Source organism: Mesocricetus auratus, unplaced genomic scaffold (genome assembly GCF_017639785.1).
Source record: "Mesocricetus auratus isolate SY011 unplaced genomic scaffold, BCM_Maur_2.0 Super-Scaffold_100014, whole genome shotgun sequence".
Taxonomy (NCBI): Eukaryota; Metazoa; Chordata; class Mammalia; order Rodentia; family Cricetidae; genus Mesocricetus; species Mesocricetus auratus.
This window is the reverse complement of record NW_024429197.1, coordinates 15867037-15891602: the sequence shown is the minus strand read 5'-3', so window position 1 is coordinate 15891602 and position 24566 is coordinate 15867037. Positions and strand designations below refer to the sequence as shown.

The 24566-nt window shown below is 47.3% G+C and overlaps 1 protein-coding gene across 3 annotated transcripts in view; it reads left to right on the top strand.

The window, feature by feature from the left end:
- The window catches only part of Dlgap3 (DLG associated protein 3), a 65695-nt gene that overhangs the window by 28429 nt on the left and 12700 nt on the right, over nt 1-24566 (top strand). For all 3 annotated transcript variants that reach the window (XM_013120224.3, XM_040756603.1, XM_005079461.4), the window contains exons 4-8: nt 2544-2749; nt 3094-3166; nt 15031-15244; nt 15414-15727; nt 16095-16180. In XM_013120224.3, the coding sequence (XP_012975678.1) occupies nt 2544-2749; nt 3094-3166; nt 15031-15244; nt 15414-15727; nt 16095-16180 (893 nt within the window). The remainder of the gene's footprint in view (nt 1-2543; nt 2750-3093; nt 3167-15030; nt 15245-15413; nt 15728-16094; nt 16181-24566) is intronic.

The window sequence follows — 24566 nt, the reverse complement described above, 5'->3', positions numbered from 1 at the left end:
GGGAGGTGCTCTAGACTGAGAACAGAAGAACAGGGGAGGAAACACTCAGCCTTCCTCCCTGTAAGCAGACCGGGCCACCATTTTGCTGCTCCCTGCTGCTTCTCCAGGGCTGTCCTGAGCTCCCTGGGGGCTTCCTTTTTAACATGCACCTCACAGTGTCCTGCAGAGAGCAGAGAGCTCTGCAGTGGCTGTGGAGTAGGAGCCCTGCAGTGTGGCAGTGTGCGCCCTGGCATCCCATTTGCTGGCCTCCTGCCACGCCTCTCTGTAGAGGATGGGGGTGGGGATGGTTCCCAGAGCCTGAGGTTCCAGAGCATCCTAACAGGATGGGGGTTCACCCATTTGTGGGTAAACCAAAGACTGAAAGGACCTTCCAAGACAGTCTAGCGATTCCCTGGCACAGAAGCAGGGGAGGTTGGCTCTAGGTGACCTGGTGTTTTCATTGGGATATTCCACTCTTTTTTTCAAGATAGGGTCTCATGTCTCATGTAGCCCAGGCTGTCTCCATCTGTCTCCACCTCCAAAGTGCAGCAATACGTCATCACACCCAGCTTCCTACCCCTTTAACGAAGCCCAGTTTCTCTCACTGGACACTATGAGTCCTTGTTGGATTCCCTACTTCCCCCTCGGAGCTTCATTCATTTCCTTTCATCTTCCTTCCGATGGCGCTCTGGCTCCTCACTGAGCCTGCTCCCTTATGAGGGTATCTCCCTGTACCTCCACTAGCCTTGCCCTCCCCACGAGTCCCCCTTCCTCAGCCTTACCCCTTCTTGGAGCCTCCATACTTGCCCTGTTTAACTTCTTCCTTCAGCATGCGCTTTGGATCCTTGCTGCCCTCCCCCAGCCTTCTCCCCTTACATCTCACTCTTCACAGCTGTAGGCGACCATCACAGACTCTAACTCATGCGGGGTTGGTCCCTCCTCCACAGGGCTCCTCAGCCCCTCAATCCCTCTACTGCCCCTGTAGTTAAAGGCCATCTTGGCTGGCTCTCTCTTATCCTAAAACATTTCTCCAAATCCTCACCCCTGCCACTAACTGTCATCCTTAAGTGTATAGAACATAGATTCCTTTCGTCACTTCCCTTTGCTTCTTTCCACAGTCAGATGTCCACATCCTGCCCGTGAAAGTGCCTGGGTGGCGGTCACCAGTGGTCTCTGGGCAGCAGTCCCCAACAGTGCCTTCAATGCTTGTAATAATAGCCACCATTTCTGTGTGCATTTACTGTGTGCCAGACACTCTGTGTTGCTTGTTTAGCGTTCCTACCAACAGTTCTGGTGTAGGTATAATTACTTTTACCCATTTACAGATCAGGAAACTGATGCTTGGAGCTTAATTAGCTTTGCTCTAGTTCACCTAGCCAGCAAGCGACAGGGCCAGCATTTGCACTGGGTCTCCTAACTCCGGAGCACAAGTTACTAACCTTGGAGAGCACTGTGGCATTTGACATAATTGACTCCTTTTCTTCTCGAAATGTCTCGTTTCTGTGACATGGCATTCTCCTGACTCCCTCCTACCCCTCTGCCCACTCCTTCTCAGGTGACTTCACCGGCCCCCTTTCCTTTCTTTGCAATCCTTTTTAAAATGTCAGTGAGTCTATCCTCAATTCCTTCCCTTTTCCCCCCTGGGGTGTCTCCTTTACTACTGGGCATCTGGTTGCTGCCCTTGATTTCTGCCTGTCTGCCTTCAGCCCATCTCCACTAGTAACCCCCAAGACTAAGCATAACAGACACCTCAGTCCTAGGCCAAACTCAGGGTACTCAACACTGAACCTCGCCACCTCTTCCCAAATTGGGTTGCCTGAAGGTCTGTGGCTCAGCGAAGGGCAGTCCTCCCACCCCCAGGTCCTTAGCCATCACCCTTCTCGTCATCTTGGACTCCTCTCAGCTTCTCTTCCTTCCCCTGCTAATCAGGCTCACTGATGCTCCTTAACTCCTCTCTCTCCATCTCCTCCTCTCCCCTTATTCTCATTGTCTTAATTTAGGCCGCATCATCCCTTGCCCGCACAGCAGCCTCAGCCTCCTAATTAGCTTCCCTCCCGCCACTTGAGCTTCTGCCTGGGCCCTGATCTTCTGACCATCTAGCCTCAGTCTGGACTGGAGAGTGCTGATGTATTCCCTGCCTAATACCCTCTGTGGTTCCTTGAGAGCTGAGAGAGAGTCAGAGGATGGGAGTGGAAGCATATTAAAAGGATGCAGAGGAGGAGCAAAAGGTGACCGAGGTCAGGTGATACTGCTCATATGGGGATATGATTGACAAGCCACTCAGGCCTATGGCCCTCAACGTCTTGGCATCTGTTATGTCACTCTTAGGCTCTGTAGCTGACTTTCTATTGAGTGGCTGAAGGTCTCTGGAGGATGATGCAGCAGCTCCCACAAGGGAGAGGAACACCTTGAGGCTATCCCTCTAGGTCCTTTGTGTATACTCTTCAGTGTGGCTTGCTCCCCAGCATGGCAGAGCGCCTCCCACTGGCGGTGGAAGGAAGAATACCCTCTCCTCCTAACTGACAGGTGACGCGTCTGAGAGATAGAGACCCTTGTCCTTGCAGGTGCCGCAAGATGACTGGGGGGGTTACCCCACGGGTGGCAAGGATGGGGAGATCCCCTGCCGCAGGATGCGGAGCGGCAGCTACATCAAAGCCATGGGGGATGAGGAGAGTGGAGACTCGGACGGTAGCCCCAAGACGTCTCCCAAAGCGCTTGCTCGCCGCTTTGCCTCCCGCCGCTCTTCCAGCGTGGACACAGCCAGGATCAAGTAAGGATGGTGATGGTGGTGGGGTGCTGGAGATGATTCTGAGTTCCTGCAGGGACTGTGTGTAGAGGGTTTGGGATGGGTAGCTCTGCTTAGGGTTCAACAGTCTAGCTTGTTCTGCTCCATATGGAGTCATGGTCTCTGTCTTAGTGTTTCTTTTGTTGGGGGTTAGAGAGCTCCTACCCAAAGCCTCCTGGGCAGTCTCTTTGTCGGCGGGGGTGAGGGGTGGGGGGTGGGGGTGGGGGTTATGAAGTACAGAACCTAGTCAGGGGTCCTGATATCATCATGCCCCTTCTCCACCTCCTGACACACTCCCATTCTGACTCTGACGATTGTTTGCCTTTCAGCTGCTGTGTCCCACCCCGGATCCATCCCCGGAGTTCCATCCCTGGCTACAGCCGTTCCCTCACAACTGGACAGGTAGGGAGTGGCCCTGTATACATGGAGGGAAGGGGAGGAAAGGGAAGTCACCTTTTGCTCTTTCTACACTGTAATGTGAGTCTGTCCGTGGAGGGAAAACAAGCCTGGTTCTGGGGAAGCCCCAAAGCCTGCCCATGACTTCCAGACCTTCTTGGGCTGCCAATCCCCAAGAACCCATCAAGTGTGCTCAAAGTGGTGAGCGTTTGTAGAAGGACAGCATCATTCTCTACTGCTCCCTGGCCCTCTCCAGGCCGGACTGCACCAGACTCCTAAGTGAAAAGCACAAACAGGACAGACAGGACGGAGCAGAGGGCAAGTCTCCTAGTCTGCCATGACCTCCACTTCCTCCCTTTCTGCACCTGTTTCCTCATCTTTGAAGTGATAGACCAAACCAGAAACGACGCCAAATGCTGGTAATCCCAGCACTCTGTAATCTCGGCACATGTGAAGTGGCACATGAGTTCAAGGCCAGTCTCAGCTATATAGTAAGACTAATCTCAAAGGAACAAAGCCAAAAGACAGTGTTAGTGTTAGGTAACTCTCAGGGGATTTGTGGGAGTTCAGTAGAAAGTATCATTCAAACACAAAGAACTGGCCCCAAACTGATGATGTATAAGATAGAGTTCCAGTGCTGGAGATGTAGCTCAGTTAGGAAAGTGCCTGGCTGGCAGTCACAGAGTCCTGTGTTCGATCCTCGGTGCTGCATAAAACTGGATGTCTCAGCAGACAGCAAAAGTCCAAGGTTATCCTCAGTTACTTAGAAAGTTGGAGGCCATTCTGGGGTACAAGCGAATAGAGTGATTTCCGTACTTCAGTGTAGGCCTTCTTCATTAGTTGGAGGTAATGGCAGTTTATATTTGAATGTAGGGGAGAGAGGGTTGAATAGAGGCTGCACTGCTTACCATCTGAGTGACCTGGGGCAAGTTACATGACTTTTGAGCCCCTTCCTTCCCTACTAAAAAATAGCCATCATAATAGCATTCTTGGCACATGGCCAGTGCCCAATAAAGGTTAGCTATTTTTACTATTTGCTGGGGGGGTTAGGGAGAGCAATGCTAAAAGCCATGCAGAAGACGGCCCATTGGCTCCTATTGTGAGCCTCGGCAGTCTCTCAGAACCCATTCCTTTGTTCCATTTCCTGAATCAGATTCTGATTTGGCATAGCTGTCTCTCTGCGTCAAACCAGCCTCTATTCCTAGTGCCACTAGTTAATGCCCAGTCTTCGCGTTCCTTGACTGTTGGTGACAGCTAACATATTGATGACCCTTCTTTCTGGAACACTTTTCTCTGGTGACTTTTTGGACACCACATCTCTCCACCTCCCTCTGACTGCTAATTCTTATCTGTGTCTCAGGATGTCTCAGGATGTCACCACTGGAGCTTTCCAGGGCTCTGTCCCTGCTCTGGTTTCTACACCTGCTCTGTAGGTGATCTCATCCAGGCTTGTGGCTTTGAATATTACTGAGAGCCTGTTGACTCCCAGATGTGTATCTCCAGCCCAAAGCCTCCCTGAGATGTCAGGCATGTGCATGCATCTGTGTATTGAAACACACTTGGATGGTTGGTGCAGACACCCCCATTCTCCTCCTCCACCAACTGCTATCGCCTTTGCAGATAATGGAGGTTTTATTTTCTAGAACTTATGGTCCGAATGAATGTCAGTCTTTTTTGGTCTTTTTACCCTCCCTCCCTCCCTCCCTCCCTCCCTCCTTCCGGAGCTGTGATTGAACGCAGTGATATACTCGTGCTGAGCTTACATAGGCTCCATCACATAACTATACCTTCAGTCCATGAAGTCAGACTGTTCTCTGCTATGCATGCCATATCTTTCAGTCCTTAAGCCAGTCCTGTTCACAGTATTTCCAGGCCCCATCCACCCTTCCCTGGATATACTGCAAGTCCCCACTGCCTTGGCTGGGGCTGTTGCATTGCCTTCTTGTTGGTCTTCTGTGTTTGTCCTGACTCAGATTCGTTCTCTGTCAGTATAGGCAGAACAATTATTTAAAAATACAGCTACAGCCTTTTCTTCTCAGAGCCCTTGGCTTGCTCAGAGAAGCCACCCAGGGCTTTATTGGGGTTTACAAAGCCCTGTATGAGCTGGCCAGTGTTGCCTTCTGTTTATCCCCTAACTCTGTTCCCTTCCCTTGGTCCACCACACGGCCGCTGCGCCCTTCCCCCCACGCCTCCCCAGACAGCAGAGTTAGACGTCGGCCTCAGGACTTTAGCATTTGTTCCTGCCTGGGCCACTCTTCACTTCTTTCTTCTTTTTTCTTTTTTTTTTTTCATATCTTTTCCAACTGTTCTGAAATTTGAATCTAAACATTCCAAGCATTTCCTACTCCTCGCCTTCCCCCTCCCCTCTCTCTCCCTCCCACTTTACATTATCTAACAGTGTATATACTTGGCATATTTCTCCTGGAGGTGTGACTTAGAATCTCTGCTCTACAGAAGAGGAGAGAGAGGCTTAAAGCGCCAGAGATGCTGCCCTGTTATCTCCAACGATGCTTTTCCTACTGAGTGGGTTTTTCTCTTTAGTATTTGCCTTGAACATCTTTTTCCATCTTTGGCTTTAAAGTGTTTTGTCCCATATGTTTCAGGTATGTCTTTTTAAATAGTTTATGACTAGATTTGCTCTTATATCCATTTGATAATTGCCTGAGAGTTTTGTACATTTATATTTATTGTGATCACTAATATGCTTGTGTTTATTTCTGTCGTCTTACTTTCTAAGTCTTCCATTTGTCAAGCTGGGGTTAGTGCATGTTGGGGCGCATGTGCGGAGGTCAGATGACAACACAGAGGAAGAATTGGTTCTCTTCTTTCACCATGTGGATCCCAGAGATGGAACTTAGGTTGTGAGGAGTGGTGGCAAACGCCTCCACCCGCTGAGCCATCCTTCCCAGGTCTCTCCAGCTTTTTAGGTGATACTTTTCTTCCTTCCCTTATGTTAGTCTGTTAGTCTGTCTTTCATTTTTGTTGTGATAAGGTCTCACTGGGTAGCCCAGGCTGGCCTATAACTTGCTATGCAGCCCAGGCTGGCTTTGAACTTGTGACCATCCTCCTGCCTCAGCCTCCTGAGGGCTGATGACAGCTTTCTGTCACCACACCCAGCAGAGTTGGTGCTTTACTGTTCCTTTGCTGCCGTTTTGGATTGATTGAGTTTGCTTTATTCTTCTCTCTGCCAAATCCCACGCTGGCCTGACAGTCACGTATTCTATTTTATTCTTTATGGTTACTCCTGTAATTTTAATGTGCAGACTTGACTTAGTCTGAAGCTGACAAGTTTTGCTACTCTCGCTCTGAATAATGCAAAGTCTTGAGGGTACTTTAATTTTGATGACCTCGTCCTTTTCTTTTTTAAGCAATAGAAATTCATTTGGGGACAGGAGAGTGATTCTAGCTCGTTGATGGAATACTTGCCCATCATTAATGAGGCCCTGGGTTCTTTCCCCAGTGCCCACATGGAAACATTACTTTCCTGAGTCTAGATTCTGGAAATGTAGTGTTAAGATGTCAGCTACAGTGCTTTCCTCTGTGGAGGGACTTGTGTTTTCGTTTCGTTTGAAGAAGAGACATTTTGTCACTGTTAGGTTTATTCATTTGTTATTTGTGTGTGTGTGTTTGACTGCATGTGTGCTACGGCACACACGTGGAGGCCAGAGGACAACTTGGGAGAGTCTGTGGTCTCTTTCTACCACGTGGGTTCTGAGGTCATCAGACTGGTGGTAGCAGTCACCTTTACCCGCTCTGCCACCTCACAGCGTGCACGCGCTCTCTTTCTTTCTAGTAGCAGGGCCTTACGTGTGCAGGGAATGTGCTGTACCATTGTGTTATATCCCAAGAATCCCTCTGCTTTTACTTTGTAAACTGTATTTTTATTTGTGTGTGTGTGTGTGTGTGTGTCCTTAAATGTGTGCATGTGGGGGTCAGAGGATAACTTGTGGGAGTCAGTTCTTTCTATCATGTGGGTTCCAGAGATTGAACTCAAGTCATCAGGCTTGGTGACAGGCTCCTTCACCTTTGCCAGCCCCCAGAACTCTTTTTTTTTTTTTAAGAAATGATTTTTTTTGTGAGTGTTGCTTGTTTTTTTGAGACAGGTTTCTCTGTCTCGAACTGTTCTGGAACTTACTTTTGTAGAGCAGGCTGGCCTTGAACTCAGAGATCCCATTGCCTTTGCCTCCTGAGTGCTGGGATTAAAGGTGTGTGCCACCACCATCTCTCTAAGTAGGTCTTGAAGTTACTATTCTCCTCCCTCCCTCAGCCTCTTGAGCAACTGGTATGACAGACCTGCACCCCAGGCCCCAATAAATCACATTAAATTTAATGGAGGTATATTTCATGAAATTTTCTTTTTAGGAAATTTGTCTTAATATTAAATAAAATCATTGCCTAATCCAAGATCACAACAAAATTAATGTCTCTTGCATTATATTTTAGGCATCTGGTCGATTTTGAGGGTGTTTGTGGGGGAGGGCATGTGACATTTGATTTTTTCTTTAGGATCTACATGAGGGTCTCATGTAGCTCAGGTTGGTTTCAGATGCAGTGTGTAGCTGAGGATGATCTCGAACTTCTGATCCTCCTGCCTCTAGCTCTTGAGTGTGGGTGTGACAGGCCTGTACACACTGGCTGGTTTTAGGAAGTCCTGTGGATGGAGCCCTGGGCTTCATGCATGCTAGGATGGCCTCTGCTGCCTGAGTCCCAGGTCCTGTTAGTTTTTACACATCACTCCTAAGCTATGTATGCTTCTGTCGTCTGCCCTTTTCTGTGCCATTCTTGCTTCCTAGATGAATTCCTTCCTCCTAAAGTGTTCTTTAGTTTTTCCAGTGACTGTTGGTAGCAAGCTCTGACTGATGTAATTTAGCTTACTAGGGGACATCCAAGTCAGTGTTTGTCCCTCTGATTGTCTGATATTAAGAAGTCTGCTGCAACATGACTGTCTTTGTATGTAATTCCTATTTTTCTCTGGTTGCTGTTGAGATTTTGTTTAGACTTTGGCATCTGCACTTTTGCTATGGCATTTGTGTGTATACTTCCTAAATCTGAGGATTTGCGCCTTTCATGGATTTTGGAAAATGTTCTCCCTCTTAGTATTTACCAGGTATACCCCCACCCCACCCCCACCCTCCACCTCAGCCTTGTTACTAACAATTGAGCCTATAGCTGTGCACACATTGGGCAAATATTCTACCATGGAGCTGTATCCTCAGCTCTCTCTCTCTCTCTCTCTCTCTCTCTCTCTCTCTCTCTCTCTCTCTCTCTCTCTCTCTCTCTCTCTCTCTCTCTCTGTGTGTATGGTAGTATGTACATTTAAATCCAAGCACCAGGGAGGGAGGAAGGCTCTCCTTTAAGGCTAGCCTTTTTTTTTTTTTTTTTTGGTGGGGTGAGTTTTGAGACAGGGTTTCTGTGGCTTTGGAGCCTGTCCTGGAATTTGCTCTTGTATACCAGGCTGGTCTCAAACTCACAGAGATCCACCTGCCTATGCCTCCTGAGTGCTGGTGTTAAAGGCATGGGCCACCACCACCTGGCAGAGGCTAGCCTGTTTTACACAACAAGTTCAAGGCCAACTAGGGCTACACAGTGAGAGCTTATCTGAACAAAAATTCTTAGTTTTTTTTTTTTGACACAAGGAGTTTGGAATATGTTCAAGTCTGACCTCGAACTCAGTCTGTAGCCCAAGTGGGTCCTGATTTTATGGTCCTTCAGCCCCAGCTTCCTGAGTGACTGGGATTACAAGACATCATGCCTTCTGGTTTATGAGGTGGTGGAGGCTGAACCCAGGAGACCCTGTTTAAACCCCTCCTTCTCCTTTCCATTTGTTTATTATGACTTTTATCCATGAAATCATTGTTGTCATTCTTGCCTTTCAGTCTTTAAACTTGGCTCCTTTAGCTCTTTGAATATGATTATAATAACTGCTTTGTTGTTTGGGTGTGATAAACCCAACATTTTGAGACCATTTATACTTTCTTCTTTATTTGTATGACATAATATTTTGTTGAATACTGAACATTTTAGGTAATATAGTGTGACAATTCTGGGCTCTTATTTTTACTTCCCAAAGCTTGCTTTTGCTTTGTTTATTTGTGTTAATTCCTGGAGTAAACCTGTGAAATCTGCTTCTCCTGCAGCCTCTGATGTCTTCATTTTTTTTTTTTTTTGCTTTTGCTTTTTAAGCTCGTTTCCTAGAGATTGTTCCAGTGTCTGCGTAGCTTTGTTTTGACCAAAGACTGGGTAAAAGTTGTCCTCAAAACCCTTGAGCCAGTGAGGTTTCCTCTTTTCAGTCTGTGGTTGCTTTTTAGCCTTTTCTGGCTTTCATTTATTTTACCGTCAGGGTCCCTTGAGGGTAACGGTGTATAGGTTCTCAGACCCTTCTCTGTTGCATTCCCAGACTCCTTTGTAAAAGATCAGTTGTCTCAAAAAACAAAAAACAAACAAACAAAAAAAACCCAAAACATAAAAAAAACAAACCTCCACAACAAAAACCAACCAGCCAAACAAACCAAAACAAAAACACAACACCAGGCCGGGACCAGTGAGATGGTTCAAACAGTGCTTGATCTGCAAGCTTGGTGACCAGAGAGTATAGTCCCTGGAGCCCACATAAAGATGGAAAAAGAAAACTGATGACACACGGTTGTCCTCTGATCCTCACACCTGTGGCACAAATGTGCGTACACATTATGTACATACAGCAGCAATAGAAACATTTTAAAATGGCCAGTCATTGCTAGCCCCACAGCCTAGCATTGTTGCTGGCCTTCCTGCTCTTGTCACTGTACCTGATAAATGCTGCAAATTCATGGGCCCTCTGGCAGTGGCAACACAGCAGCCATTTTGATAGCCTGCAGCACAGGGCCAGGAGTGCTGGGGCCCTGAGAACTGGGGCCTTGGGGAGTGGGAGCAGGCTCAGAGTCCTGCCTTCTTACCCAAAACTTAGTAATTTTCATGATACATACGCACCCTCTGGTGTGCCTTTGATCTGTCTGCAGAGTGACAAAATGGTTGTTTCTGACAGCTGTGTCCGTCTTTAGAGCTGTCTGGGGAGTAGGATTTGTTGTTCTCATTCTGTTTTGTCTGAAGTCATGAGGAAGTCTGGGGAATTCCCAGCCAATGCCATCTCTTAAAACATTGCCTTCCCCACAGTCCTCCTAGCATCTCCATCTGGAGCTCCCGTTACGTGTGACGGGAACCTTGCTTCCCTGGATCTCAACCTTCATGTTTCTTATCTCCTTGCATCCCTCTGCTTGATATTGTTACCTTATTAAAATTTCTGTGTGTGTGTGTGTGTGTGTGTACTATTAACTTATAAATTGTGCTTTAAATTTCACTTTTATTTTTCCTGTTGTTTTTCTGGTTTTGTTTTTCAAGACAGGGTTTCTCTGTGTAGCCCTGGCTATACTGAAACTCACTTTGTAGACCATGCTGGCCTCAAACTCATAGAGACTGGTCTGCCTCTGCCTCCCAAGTGCTGAGATTAAAGGTTGTGCCACCACTGTCTGTTGAGTTTTTTAAAATTTATTTATTATGTATACAGTGTTCTGTTTACATGTATGCCTGTAGTGCAGGCCAGAAGAAGGCATCAGATCCCACCACTGATGGCTGTGAGCCACCATGTGGTTGCTGGGAATTGAATTCAGGACCTCAGGAAAAGCAGCCAGTGCCCTTAACTTCTGAGCTACTCTCCAGTCCTGAGTCGTTTGTTTGTTTGTTTGTTTGTTTGTTTTTAGAAATTTCTTGGGGTTCTTTTTCAAATCTTTAACATGCACCTCCCAGCCAAGAGTTTAGTTCTTGCCTGTATTTTTTTTTTTTTGGTTTTACGAGACAGGGTTTCTCTGTATTGTTTTGGAGGCTGTTGGTCCAGCCTGGCCTCGAACTCACAGAGATCCGCCTGCCTCTGCCTCCCGAGTGCTGGAATTAAAGGCGTGTGCCACCACCGCCCGACTCTTGCCTGTATTTTTAATTCTGTTGGTTTTTGTTGTTTTTGTTGATATGTTTTTTTTGAGATAGGGTCTCATGTAGGCTGGCATAGAACTGAACTGTAGTAGAGGATAACCTTGGACTCTTGATCCTCCAGCCTCCACCCCTAAGGTGCTGGAATACAAGCATTCACCACCATGCCTGCCTAGTTTTATCATTTAAATTAGGAACTTTCAAATACTGGGTGAAGTGTATCCCCATTATTTAGGAGAATAAGGTAGGAGAATTGTTTGAGCCCGGCGTTTTGGGTCTATCCTAGGTGAAATAGAGATACTTGTCTTAAAGCAACATTATTTATCCAATGTGGTGTGCACACTTCAGAGGTAGACACAGGAGGATTAGGAATTCAAGACTAGTGCTGGCTCCATTGTGAGTTCAAAGCCTGCCAGGGCTACATGAGACCCTGCTTCAACAACAACTAGCAAGGAACTCCAAACCAAATCAACAACAAAACTCAAAACAAAGTGAGACAAACAAAAATCATACCCACAAAGCACAATGTGGTTCAAAAGAGATTTTATTATAGCTAAGGTACCATTGGTTGCTATAACAGAATGCCTAGATAGGCTCTGGATGACTTAACTCAGTAACAACTTAGTTCTTTATTCATGTCATATTTGAATTAGTTGTTTACTGTGACATAATAAGTTGCCCAAACACGGAGCCTTAAAAACAATATAGTTTTTATCTGCTGGTTTCTATAGGCCAGGTGCAGCTCAGTCCAGTGTACCTGGGCGTGGTGTCTCACAAGGCTTCAGTCAAGGTGATGTCCAGGCTGCAGTCATCTCACAGCCTGACTGGAGGAAGACTTGCTTCTTTGCCTACCCATGTGGCCGTTGAGAAAGACTTGGGTTCTTCATGGCTGTTGGGCAGCGAGATGAGTTTTACCTCCCTCATAGCAAGGGTAGAGAGGGAGGGTAGGGGACAGAGCGTCAGAAACTAAGGTGGAAGCCACTCTGCTACATTTTATTCATTAAATTTAGACTACCTAGTCTAGTCCGCATTCCAGAGGAAGTATGTGCCATGAAGGATGCTTTTAGAGATACCTTGCATGTAGACAAGGTCACCTCTGCTTCATTGTAGCATCTTGTACAGAAGCAGCTTCAGTGAGGCATGATCTCCTGGGATACATTCTGTGGTTGTTGCTGTTAGAATTGTCCTGATCTGAGACCGCTTGATGTTAATTTTTAATCTGGGCTGTGCAAGCCCATGCACACACAGTCCCGAGTCTGTAGGAAGACTGGGTCGTTTGTACAGCTTCAGAAAGGATTTGCCTCCTTTTCTCTCTCCTTGGTATCCCAGCTACACACTGACTGCCTTGTCATGAGCCTCTGGCGATGATTGATAGCATTTTCTCTAGTCTACATTATCATCAAAGGTTTATGAAGGTTCTCATTTCTGCTTCCCATTTGGGCTTGACACAGGCCCAAAGCCTCACTCCGGCATTAGAGTGGGTGCTAAAACTTAAACCTTCGGTTGCTGAGACCAGTAGCCCTGGCATCCAACCTTCTGCCTCTACCAGGCTGTTTGCAGCATTGGCACACACCGTTCATATTCTGATTTCCCAGGCTCCTCTTTGCATTTGTCCCCTGGGGACTGATCTCGCTTTCTTGTGAGCTTAGCTATGCATATAAAACAACGCTGGTTATGTTTCATCCAATGTTGCAGACTGCTTTGAAATGGGAGGCGTTTACAAAGGTTAGTTAAAATAAATAGCATCCTTCACATGTCCAGGATATTGCCCGGCCCCCAGCTGGACCCATCAACTCTAGCAGGGACAATTTCCAATTAGATCCAGGCAGAGTATTTTCCTCTCTGTGTTTTGTGTGCTTGGAAACAGTTGTCGATTCTGACTCAAGCTGAAGTTAGGCTGAGGACATCATTTCCCAAGAGGACTCCGTTAGCTCTCCTGCAAGTGGGTATTTGGAGAAGTAGGGTGGAAGTCCACATAGGGATAACAAAAGCATTCACAGTAAAACGTTAATGTTTGACAATTATAAATACTACAGGTCAGCTCGTGTACCGGGCTCCTCAGAGTCTGCGTTTGTCCCTGGTTTCCTTGGGTCCTGGTTTTTGGTTGGGATCAAGTCACCTCTCGGTCAGTCCTGTTGGAAGACAGGGGCTGCTTATTCTCCCTTTACCTATTCACTCTGTCTGTTTTGAATGGAGTTCATTCTTAGTGTATCTGTGGGCGGGATTTGAAGGGCCTTGCCACCCTTGGGACAGAGAGGCCTCTCATTCTGAGTGGTCTTGTCTGCGTGACCCAAGACACACTTGCTGCTGTTTATAATAGTAGTCAATGTTTATTGAGCATCTATTGTGTACCTCATACTTTACATACAGAAGAAGGCTGGAGGTAAATGTAGGAAATGGGGGGGGGGACTCAGAGATTCCTACCATCTAGGAGGCCCCAACAGCTTAATCCCAGAATACCCAGAATACCAGAGTTAGCTCAGCTTTCCTATGCTCCAGGCAGAACTCTTTGGGCTGGAGAGCTTCGGTGGGGAGTGCCTCAAGCCCGGGATTAGTTTAGCTCCCACACTTCAGGAGGTACCCTGGCACCTGCTGTCCTTGATGTCTTGATGAGGACTGCGCTAGGTACAGGAATCACGGGAGAGCCGTTGCTGAGAACTTAACTGCTACAGGATCTAGAACCCAGGTTAGGGAAATACTGAGTTGCGTTTACCCAGGGACCATGCTACTCTTTTAGGTTTGTGACTGCAGATCACTGAGGTGACATGAATCCTTCCAGGGAGATGTCACCAAATGTACTTGCTGTTGCCTCCCCCGGAATGTTTTTGAGAACCTCATCCAAGACTCATCCAGTGGCCTCTGCACAACCATCAGCAGGGGGATTGCTCTTGGGCCCAGCAATGGCAGTGTTGTAGTTCTTAGGAGCACCTGGCCTGTGCTTACCAGGTAGCTCTGGGACATCCACATGCCACGGAAGTTCACACTGTACAGAATCTGCTCCAAGTGCCTTATGTGTCTATATCAGTCCTCTCAGTAGCCCTAAGCTAGTGCTATTAGCACTCCTGTTGGACTAGTAAGCAAGCTGAGGCCTCCAGATCCTCATATTCCCAGGCTGCACTTTTAGGAAGTGGTGGATCTTGAGTCCATGTGAGTCTACCTCATGGCCCACGTAGGGATCTTCTTAGTTTAGCTGAGTGGAAGTCCACAGTCAAGTTCATATCCATGTGCTGTGTTATAGATGTATCCATGAAGGTGAGGGCAGGGCAGTGGTCAATGGGTTTAACGAGAGCTATAGTTAGTAGGTATGCGTAGTAGGGAGAGGCTTGGGACACTTGTAGGTTAATAACTTTGCTCCATTACCCATCAGTTCCCATCCTGCCTTTTGGCAAAGGTCTCTCTACTATTGCTTTTCATCAGTTCATAGCCAAGCATGGTGATGAACACATGTAATCCCAACACCGGGGAGAAGGAGGCAGGAGGATTGCTCTGAGTTCTGGTGCCAGCCTGGGTGACAATGGGCTTGGTCTTAGCAAAACAACAAAGTAATAATAAACAGTGCTCACTTCGGCAACCTGATCTGTACCCAGAAGCTGTTCTGGAGGGCGGGTGTTAGTTCCTGGTCCCCTCTGCCAGGGTCAAGTGAGGGATAGCTGAGGGATGGATGGGACTAGGTGGAGGTCTGGAGTCTGGCGTACAGCATCCCTGAAGGGAGGTGTAGGCTGGAGTTTGTGTGTTTAGAGGAAGAATAGATCAGAGAAGCCCCAAGGTAGGCCTAGGGAACGTCCTACCCTCAAATGGAGGAGAGTCGCACAGGTTGGCTATATGATTTAGGTGTTCTCCAAAGCAAAGCTTCTAATTGACCCCATACTATCCCAGCATCTCAATAAAGGTCCTCCTGGTCCCCTCCCCAGCTCAGCGAGGAGTTCAACCAGCAGCTGGAGGCCGTGTGCGGGTCCGTGTTTGGGGAGCTTGAGTCTCAGGCCGTGGACGCCCTGGACCTGCCCGGCTGTTTCCGCATGCGGAGCCACAGCTACCTCCGGGCCATCCAGGCCGGCTGCTCTCAAGACGACGACTGCCTACCCCTTCTTGCTGCCCCTGCCTCTGTCTCAGGGAGGCCCGGCTCCTGTAAGTGTGCCCTGTATCTGCTCCTGGCCGCCAATTGTGTAGATATTGCTTCCCTCTCTGGGTAGGATTAGGCGGGAAGTGGTCCTTGGACGTAGGATCCTTTGTACCACGTGGTTGTGGGGATGACGAGCCACTATCTCCATACTGCACTCCGCATCCCTTTTTGCAGCCTTCAACTTCAGAAAGGCCCCGCCCCCCATCCCGACGGGAAGCCAGGCCCCACCCCGCATCTCCATCACCGCCCAGAGCAGCACCGACTCTGCCCATGAGAGCTTCACCGCAGCAGAGGGCCCGGCCCGGCGCTGTAGCTCCGCGGACGGGCTGGACGGCCCGGCCATGGGCGCACGCACCCTTGAATTGGCGCCGGTGCCACCCCGGGCCAGCCCCAAGCCCCCCACGCTCATCATCAAGACTATCCCTGGCCGGGAAGAGCTGCGGAGCCTAGCGCGGCAGCGGAAATGGCGGCCGTCCATTGGGGTGCAGGTACGGTTGTCAGACTCTGCCCTGTGTCATTGGGAACAGATGGAGGGAGATCAAAAGGGACTTCTGCATATACAGACCTACAAACAAACAAACAAACAAACAACTTTCCTTGAGCTGCAAGTAGACCCATGTTGGTCATTGATGGATGAGGCTGCCTCTAAACAGTCCATCGCCCTTTCCCTAGTACCATGCTCTTGGCGAGGCTGAGTGGCCCCAGTGGCTTCCGACTTGATACTTGCACTCTCTTTTGTTTGGGACTTGCCAGTTAGCTTGGTGCGCGCCACTTCTGGTCATTCTAGTTCCATGTGGATCGAGTGTTTCTTTGGCTAGCCACAGCCGCTGACCCCTCCATGCTGCCTGCCTCCAGGTGGAGACAATCTCAGACTCGGACACCGAGAACAGGAGCCGAAGAGAGTTCCACTCCATTGGCGTTCAGGTGGAAGAGGACAAAAGGTAGGTCATAGTGTGGGTCTCTCAGGTGTCACTGGGGTTTGGGGATGAAGGGGAGCCAGGCCTGTGTAAAGTGTAATGTCTTTGCACATGCTGTCTTCCTGGAGGGGAGAACACACCTTTGTGTGTGTGTGTGTGTGTGTGTGTGTGTGTGTGTGTGTGTGTGTGTGTGTGTGGGCACGCACGCGCACGTGAGCGCGCGCACGTGTACTTCTGTGTGGAGGCCAGAGGTCAGTTTTAGGGTTTATCCTTTTTTTTTTTTTTTTTTTTTGGTTTTTCGAGACAGGGTTTCTCTGTGGCTTTGGAGGCTGTCCTGGAACTAGTGCTTGTAGACCAGGCTGGCCTCGAACTCACAGAGATCCACCTGCCTCTGCCTCCCAAGTGCTGGGACTAAAGGCGTGCGCCACCAACGCCCGGCCCTTTTTTTTTAATTAAAGAAAAAAGTGTGTGTGTGGAGGCACCAATGTTGAAGATTTTCACCTTTCACCATGATTTGTGGGACTCAAACTAAGATTGTGAGGCTTTTGTGACAAGAGCTTTTGTCCACAGAGACATCTCACCTTGTTTTCTTGTTTCCCAATGGCTTGGTGCTCACCTATTAGACTGGACTGCCTGGCAGGAATCCTCCTGCCTCTGCATTCCCAGTGCTGGAATTACAAGTACATGTCACTATACCTGGCTTTTCCATGTGGGCTCTGGGGATAAAACTGAGGTCCTAATGCTTGCATGAGGAGTGCTTTCCCACTGAGCTGTCTCCCCATGCCTTTTTACCGGGGAGTCAGTAGATATGTGTTGTACATGATGGTGTTGCCACTGTAGCCATCAACTCTACACTGAGTGCCTGAACTCCTGCCACTGCACGTGATCAGAGACTGCAGGAGAGATGCAGGGGCCAGGGGAGGGAAGGGGCAGTTCCGGGGAGGTTATAGGTAGGTGCTGAGCAGGCCTCCAGCAATTGTCCTTTAACAGAGGATAGCAGGATTCTTGTTACATCCTGTGGTGTACAGTGTATGAGCTCAAAAGAAACAAACAAGCAGGAAGACTGCCCCTCATGGGTCGCTGGCAGTTACAACACTCCTCCTCACTTGGCTCGCACAAGCATTTAACCAGTAGGGGGTACCTATTATGTACCCGAATCTGTGGTGAATCAGAGATACTAGAATTGCCAGCAGCCACTATTCTGGCATTACGTGGCCTCCAAAACATTGCTTCCTTAATTTCCAACTGAAGAATTAACATTGTGAGCCCCAGAGGGAGTCCTAGAAAGAGCCCTCTCTGCTTTGGGAAGCCTGTAGGAAGACACTTTCACTAATGACCAGGTGGCAGTGCCACAGTGGCCTTATGTGTCCTCTAGGCTGCAATGACACCAGGCTGGCGGGCCTGAGTATGGTGGCAGGGAACCTTCTTGGCAAGGGCTCTGAGGGCTTTCATGTGAAGTCATTAAGGCCGTATCCATGATGGGAATGACACTAGAGCCTATGTAGCAGCCCCTTAGAGATGTTCCCAGGCACCATCTCTGAGCTTTCCAACCCTCCCAGGGTTATCACAGTCTCTGGGAACTGCTGGAGTGGCCATGTTTGAGTGCCTGGTCAAGTCTTGGGGTTCCTGGGGGAGTCACATTTCTGTTCACTCTTCCTGCTGTAGCTCCGAGAAGCACCATATGTTCTTGAGATGTTAGGGTGACAAAAAAACCTCTCCAGTTGCCCGGCCTATTCCTGCAGCTGCTGTCCTCCAAACCCTTAAGAGGCCACGAAAATTACAGAACAGTGGCACTGCGTGGTAAAGTCCATTTGCAAACCATGGTTTGAATTCTCGAGAGGAGTAAGAGTCATGGGTGGATACAGCTCCCACCCTCCTTCGAGACTTCCATGCATTCCCTAACTTAACCCACAAATCTTCATTGGTTGCCTGGAAGACTTTTTAACTCCTCACTCAGATAAGTCACTATGGGAGGGTGGTCCTCCATTCCTCCAAACAAACTTGCAAATGGTGCATTGGGCCTTTGATGAGCACACTGCCACCCAGCCATTCACTGATGATGTCAGTCAGCAGATAATTACCGAGCATTTGGTATGTGACAGCTCCTGGGCTGTGTATCAAATGCTCTGGGAACTGTCAAAGATAAGGCTTTTACCTCGTAGAACTTACGGGCTGGAGGGAAATCAAGAGAGTGTATAAATAATCCATGATTAAAAAGTGTTCTGTATAACGGTATGCTACATAAAGAGGGGATAGAGAGAACTTAGAGTAGGCAGGTGAGGCGCACATGGGGGTATTGCAGGGGGCAAGCATTTAGGGGGAGAGGGGATAGCATGGAGGGAGGTGGAAAGACTTGGGCATGTGTTGGGAACTGGGGGAAGGGTCATGTGGCCAGTGTGGGGGGGAGTGGGCAGTGCCGGGAGCTGGAGAATGCTAGGACCAGGTTGTGCAGGGCATAGGCTAAAAGAACTGGGCTCTAATTATACGTAATGAGTAGCTATTAAAAGGTTAAAGGAACAGCGTGACACACTTTAATTTATGTTTACAAAAGAGCATTAAGTACTGAATGGAGATTTTCTTTTCTTTCTTTTTTTTAAAGATTGGGTCTCATGTATCTCTAGCTGGCCTAGAGCTCACTTACGTAGCTGAGGCTGACCCTAACCCTCATCCCCCTGCCTCCAATTCCCAATTGCTGGAATTACAGGAGTGTGCCACCAGGTCATGCCTGGCACTGGATGGAGAATGAGTTTGAGGGAAGAAATAGTAGAAATGGAGCTAACCAGGGTGATTTTCATGATGCAGAAGGAGGGTGGTGGGTGGTGGTTTGAACTCTGGTGGCTGTTACAATAGACCTTTCTCCCATGGTGTTTATCATTGACCAGCGCTAGTACACTCCAGCTGTTAAGCTTTGGATACTGATTTTGTATTCAGCGATCTTGCTGTTCCCTTCTCAAGTCCCAGGTTATCTGATAGCCGTGATGGATTTTCTATATAGTTAATTAATTTCTTCAAGTGAAGATATTTCTTTCTAATTTGTATTTTAAATGTTATTTTTTCTTTGCTGAATGTGATGATGAACACCTTTAATCCAAGCACTTAGGAGGCAGATCCCCCCTACCTTTGTGAGTTCAAGGCCAGCCTGGTTAGTTCCAAGTCAGGCAGGCAGGGGTACATAGTAAGACATTTCCCTAAATTTTTTCTTTTCTTTTTTATTTTATTTTTAAATTTAAATTTAAATTTAAATTAGAAACAAGGTTGCTTCACATGTCAATCCCAGGTCCCTCTCCCTTTCCCTCCCCTCCTCCCACGCCCTCCCACCAACCCCCCCAATACTCCTTCATTTCCCCAGTGAGGGTGAGGCCCTTCATGGGGGTGTCCATAGTCTGTCATTTCATCCAGGGCAGGGCCTAGACCCTCCCCCAAGAGTCCAGGGTGAGAGAGCATCTCTCATTGTGGGATGGGCACCCAAAGTCCATTTGTATGCTAGGGATAAATACTGATCTACTACCCAAGGCCCCCCCAATTTTTTCCTTATAATAATGTATCGAATTATATACCCTGTTGAGTGGTAGTGGACTCAGCCCATTCCTGATTTATTTGTGTGTGCGTGTGCCCATGCACGTATACACTCATGCCATACAGTACCTGTGTGGCAATCAGAGGATAACTTGTGAGAACTGGTTCTCTTCCTCCATGTTGTGGGTCCCAGAGATCAAATGTCAGGCTCAGCAGGAAGAGCCTTTACCTGCTGAGCCATCTCACCGGGCCTGAGATACACTTTATTTATTTTTATTTTGTGCGTCTGGTGTTTTGCCTGCTTGTGTGTCTGTGTACCACTTGCATGCAGGACCCCTAGAGGCCAGAAGAGGGTACTGGACCCCTAGAACTGTAGGTACAGATGGTTGTGAGCTGCCACGTGTGTGCTGAGAATCAAACCTGGGTCCTCTGGAAGAGCAGCCAGTGCTCTTAACCACCCAGCCATCTCTCCAGCTCCCAAGATAGACTTCTAAAGATGACATTTATAGCAAATTTTGATGAACCATTTTTGTTCCTTTAGGAATTCTATTCTTGCTCTGTTAGGGGTTTTTGAAAATGAAAACCCTTGGGCTGGAGAGATGGCTCAGGTGTTAAGAGGACTTGCTGCTTTTGCAGAGGACCCAGGTTCTATTCCCTGCGCTTATGTGCTGGCTATCAATTGTGTGTAACTTAAGATTCAGTGCCCTCTTCTGCCCTCTGGGGGCACCAGGCACACTCAAGTAAACACTCATAAACATGAAATAAAGTGAAAAGTTACTGAAAGAAGAAAAGAAAGCCAGTTGGTGGGGGCATACACCTTTTTGTTTGTTTGGTTTTTGTTTTTGGTTTTTGAAACAGGGTTTCTCTGTGTAGCCCTGGCTGTCCTGGAATTCACTCTGTAGACCAGGCTGGCAGAGACAGGCAGATCACTGAGTCCGAGGCCAGCCTGGTCTACAAAGCTAGTTCCAGGACATCCAGGGCTACACATAGAAACCCTGTCTTTGGGGAAGAAGAAAGAAATAAAAAGAAAACCCTCTATTCCCTTCCTCCTTTTTTTTTTCTTCTGGTGCTGGTATGCAAACCTTTGCAGAAGCTAGGCAATGGTCTACCACTGAGCTACATCCTTATCTTTATTTATTTTTTTAAATATAAGATCTGAGTTGAATTTGATTGACTGTCGGGAGTCTACTGAAATGATCTTGGGCTCGCTTTTCTCATGTGGAATGTAATAAAGTATGTGAATAAATTTTCCACGTTGGTCCAGTCTTTCAGAGTTGGGATACCCACTGCTTGATTTTATTGTGTGTTTAGACTAAATTTGGCTTTAGTGGGGCTTCAGTAGTGTCGTAAACGAGTGTATTTATCACTTAAAGAAATGCTAACCTTGACGTGGGTAGTGTAGTGTCAGGACCCTGGGCTCCTTCTCATCTGCTGCCCTTCCACCTTCATGTATTATTTCACAGACAAAAACATTTTGAAGTTCAAGAACGATACTTACCACATCTATGGTCTTAGCGATTGGAAGGAGGGTGGGAGGAGGATGATACTGTCTTCTTTTATAAGAGGCTTCCTGAAAGTGCAGCATTTTCACCTATGTTTGTTGTAACTGTATCACACAGAGTCATCTAGCTGCAAGGGAGGCTGTAAAGTGATCTGCCTGCCTCTGCCAGCCTGGTCTACAGAGTGAATTCCTGGAAGCAGTGTATAAGACATGAAGCACACAGCTAACAGTCACGGCTTTCTTTTTTTTTTTGGCTAAAGACAAAACCAGAAATGGATACATGGAGGCTTAGCTGTTTTTCTTCTTTTTCTAACTTTCTTCCTTTTCTTTTTTAAGACAGGGTTTCTCCGTGTAGCCCTGGCTGTCCTGGAACTAGCTCTATAGACCAGGCTGGCCTCGGACTCACAGAGATCCGCCTGCCTCTGCTTCCCTGAATGCTGGGATTATAGGCGTGCACCATCATGCCTGGCTGCCTTAAATTTTTTTAAAGCAGTCTTGCTTTATTATTTTTATATAATTATATTTTGACTAGTTATTGTTTAAAGATTTTAATATGTGTTCATAAATAATATTGGCCCATTATTTTTTGACACGATCTGTTGTAGCCCAGGTCGACCTTGAACTCTGATATTCTTGCCTCTATCTCTCAAGTACTAGGATTACAGTCACTATACTTGTGCCATAATTTTGTTTCAGTTGTTACTCAGCTTAGATATTATGCACATGCTAGACTTTTTTAGTTTTAATTTTATGTACATTGGCATTTTGCCTGCATGTATGTCTGTGTGAGGGCATCAGAAGCCCTGGAACGGAGTTTGAGACAGGTTTGAGCTGCCATGTGAGTGCTGGGAATTGAACCTGGGTCCTCTGGAAGAGCAGCCAGTGCTCTTAACCCCTGAGTCATCTTTCCAGCTCTCATGCTAGAGACTTCTTACATGAGTCTGATAGCTTTCTCTGTCTGTATTGTTAGAAACAGTTTTACAAAGCAGAGATGATCTTTTCCCTAAGAGTTAGCAAAGGTTGCCTATAAAATTTTCTAATCTGGTGCCTTTTGGGGAGTGGAGACATTTTAAAACTATCTTTAGTTTATTTAGTGGTTATTCATTCATTCTGGCTTTTTTTTTCTTCTCAAGTCAGTATTTTTAAACCATTGTATAAAAATGGACAATTTACAAAATGTGTTGCACAAAATATCCTTTCTCTTGCTATTGTAGTGCTGTAAATGTTCATTTTTTCTCTTTTTTTTCATTCCTAATACCATGTTGTCTTAGTCACTATTCTATTGCTGAGAAGAGACCAAGGCAATTTATAAGGAAGGCATTTAATTGTGGGCTTGCTTACAGTTTCAGAGGAGGGTTAGTCTATGAGCATCATGGTAGAGAGCATGGTGGCAGGCAGGCAGACTGGCCAGCCTGCATGGTACTCGAACAGTAGCTGAGAGCTTTACATCCTGATCTGAAGGCAGCAGGCAGAGAGGGCGTTGGAACCCATGGGACTAGAGTTACAGATGGTTGTGAACTGCCCCTTGGGTGCTGGGAATTGAATCTGGGTCCTCTGGAAAAGCAGCCAGTGCCCTTCAACACTGAGCCATATCTTTAACCCAGTTTCTTAGATTACTGAGGCATTCTGCATCATGCATACATATATATAATAGATGTGCGTGTGATGTATTTCATATATGATTAGACTTATAAATTATAATTTCTTGATATGTTTAATTCACAGTTCAGGCAGAGAAGTGTATATAAATATCTCACACAGGCTGGGTATGGTAGCGATCAGGAAGCAAGGCCATACAGATCTCTGTGAGTCAGAGGCCAGCTTGGTTTACATAGCCAGATCTAGGCCATCCAGGGCTACATAGTGTGAGCCTGTCTCAAAAAGAAAGAAAGAAAAACAGATTCACAGAAGTATGCCAGGAATTTGGACCCAGCCTGGAAAACAGTGAGACCCTGTATTTAAAAAAGAAAGGGACAAAAAGGCAGAGGCAGGTGGATTTCTGTGAGTTTGAGGGCAGCTTGGTCTTAATAGCAAGTTCTAGGCTATATCCAGGGTTACATAGTGAGACATTGTCTCAACTTAAAATTGATAATATATGCCCTCATGGAATACTTTATTTGGTGGAGCTTTTTTGGGGGTGGCCATTCTGAGACAGGGTTAGCCTCAAACACATGGTGATCCTCTTGCTGCCGTCTCCCATCTGCTGGGACTATAGGCATGCTTAGCCAAGCCATCTTAATTCCCTCTTCCCACCCTGCATGTATACCTATGTAATGTTTTGATTATGCCTCTTCAAAGGGCTGTGCTAAACCAGCTGTTACGTCCTTTGTGGTCTAATGGTGTAGATTTACAAACATGCCCGAATGACTTGTGTGTGCAGTCTGTTCCTGCCCACTCCTTCCTTGGGTACTCCATTTCTTCCTCCATGGGGTACTACTTGAGCTTTAGATCCATTTGGAAATTAGGATCTCAGCTTGAAGTTTCTGTGTTTCCCTGGTAGAACACCCTGGAACCCCACACAAAACAGCGTCTATGTTCTGATTTCCTAGCATCCTCCTTCCAGGCTGCGTTCCTGAAACACCAGCATGAGATTTTTTTTCCCAGTCTACATTTATAAACAAAGTTGACCTCTTTGGCTGTTGGCTTTATGCGGAGGAGCTCTCTCCAGCTTCCCGTGATGCATAGGTTTGGGGGTCTCTCCTTTCTTCCTCCCTCAGCATTCCCTTCTAGCCTTCAGCATACATCTGGCCCGATCCTCCCGTGGCTTTCTTGGCTTAGAAATCCTCTGACTACTCAGGTTTTAAGACTGTGTTTTGTGTCTGGAAGCTGAAACTATCTCCTGTTTCCAAACCTGGCACCGGAGCAGAAACACCTTTCTGATTTTATTTTCTCCAGCTCTTCTAGGGTTTTTGGGCGAGGGTGGGTGCTTCCTCCATTCCTTCTTCTGTATTGATCAGTCATTTCCATGAGGCTGATAGCAGCCAGCGCAGGGAGAAGAGGATCAAACGGTCACAGCTGGAAGGAAAAGGGAAGCTGGGGCAAGGCAGACTGCCAGGGAAAGCGGTGTGAGCCGTGAGGTCTTGACGGTGAGTGTGCTGGAGGAGAGATGGGGAAGATCTGAGTCTCTGGAACAGGTGATCACACTGGGAATTCAGAGGGAGTGACAGGTGGGCACAGGGCAAATCTGGCTCATCTCTCCGGCCAGCCTTCTTTGCTTGTCTGCCGAAGGCTTCCTCTGTTATACACCTGCAAAGCTCGTGCCAACCCTTCTGTCCCTGGCACTTTAATTCTGACTCACCACACACCATGCCCCAACTGGTACCTAGATGTGAGCCATGGAGTCCAGTAGCCTTGCTAGGCAAACTTCCAGACCTCCCTCTACCCACGGCCACC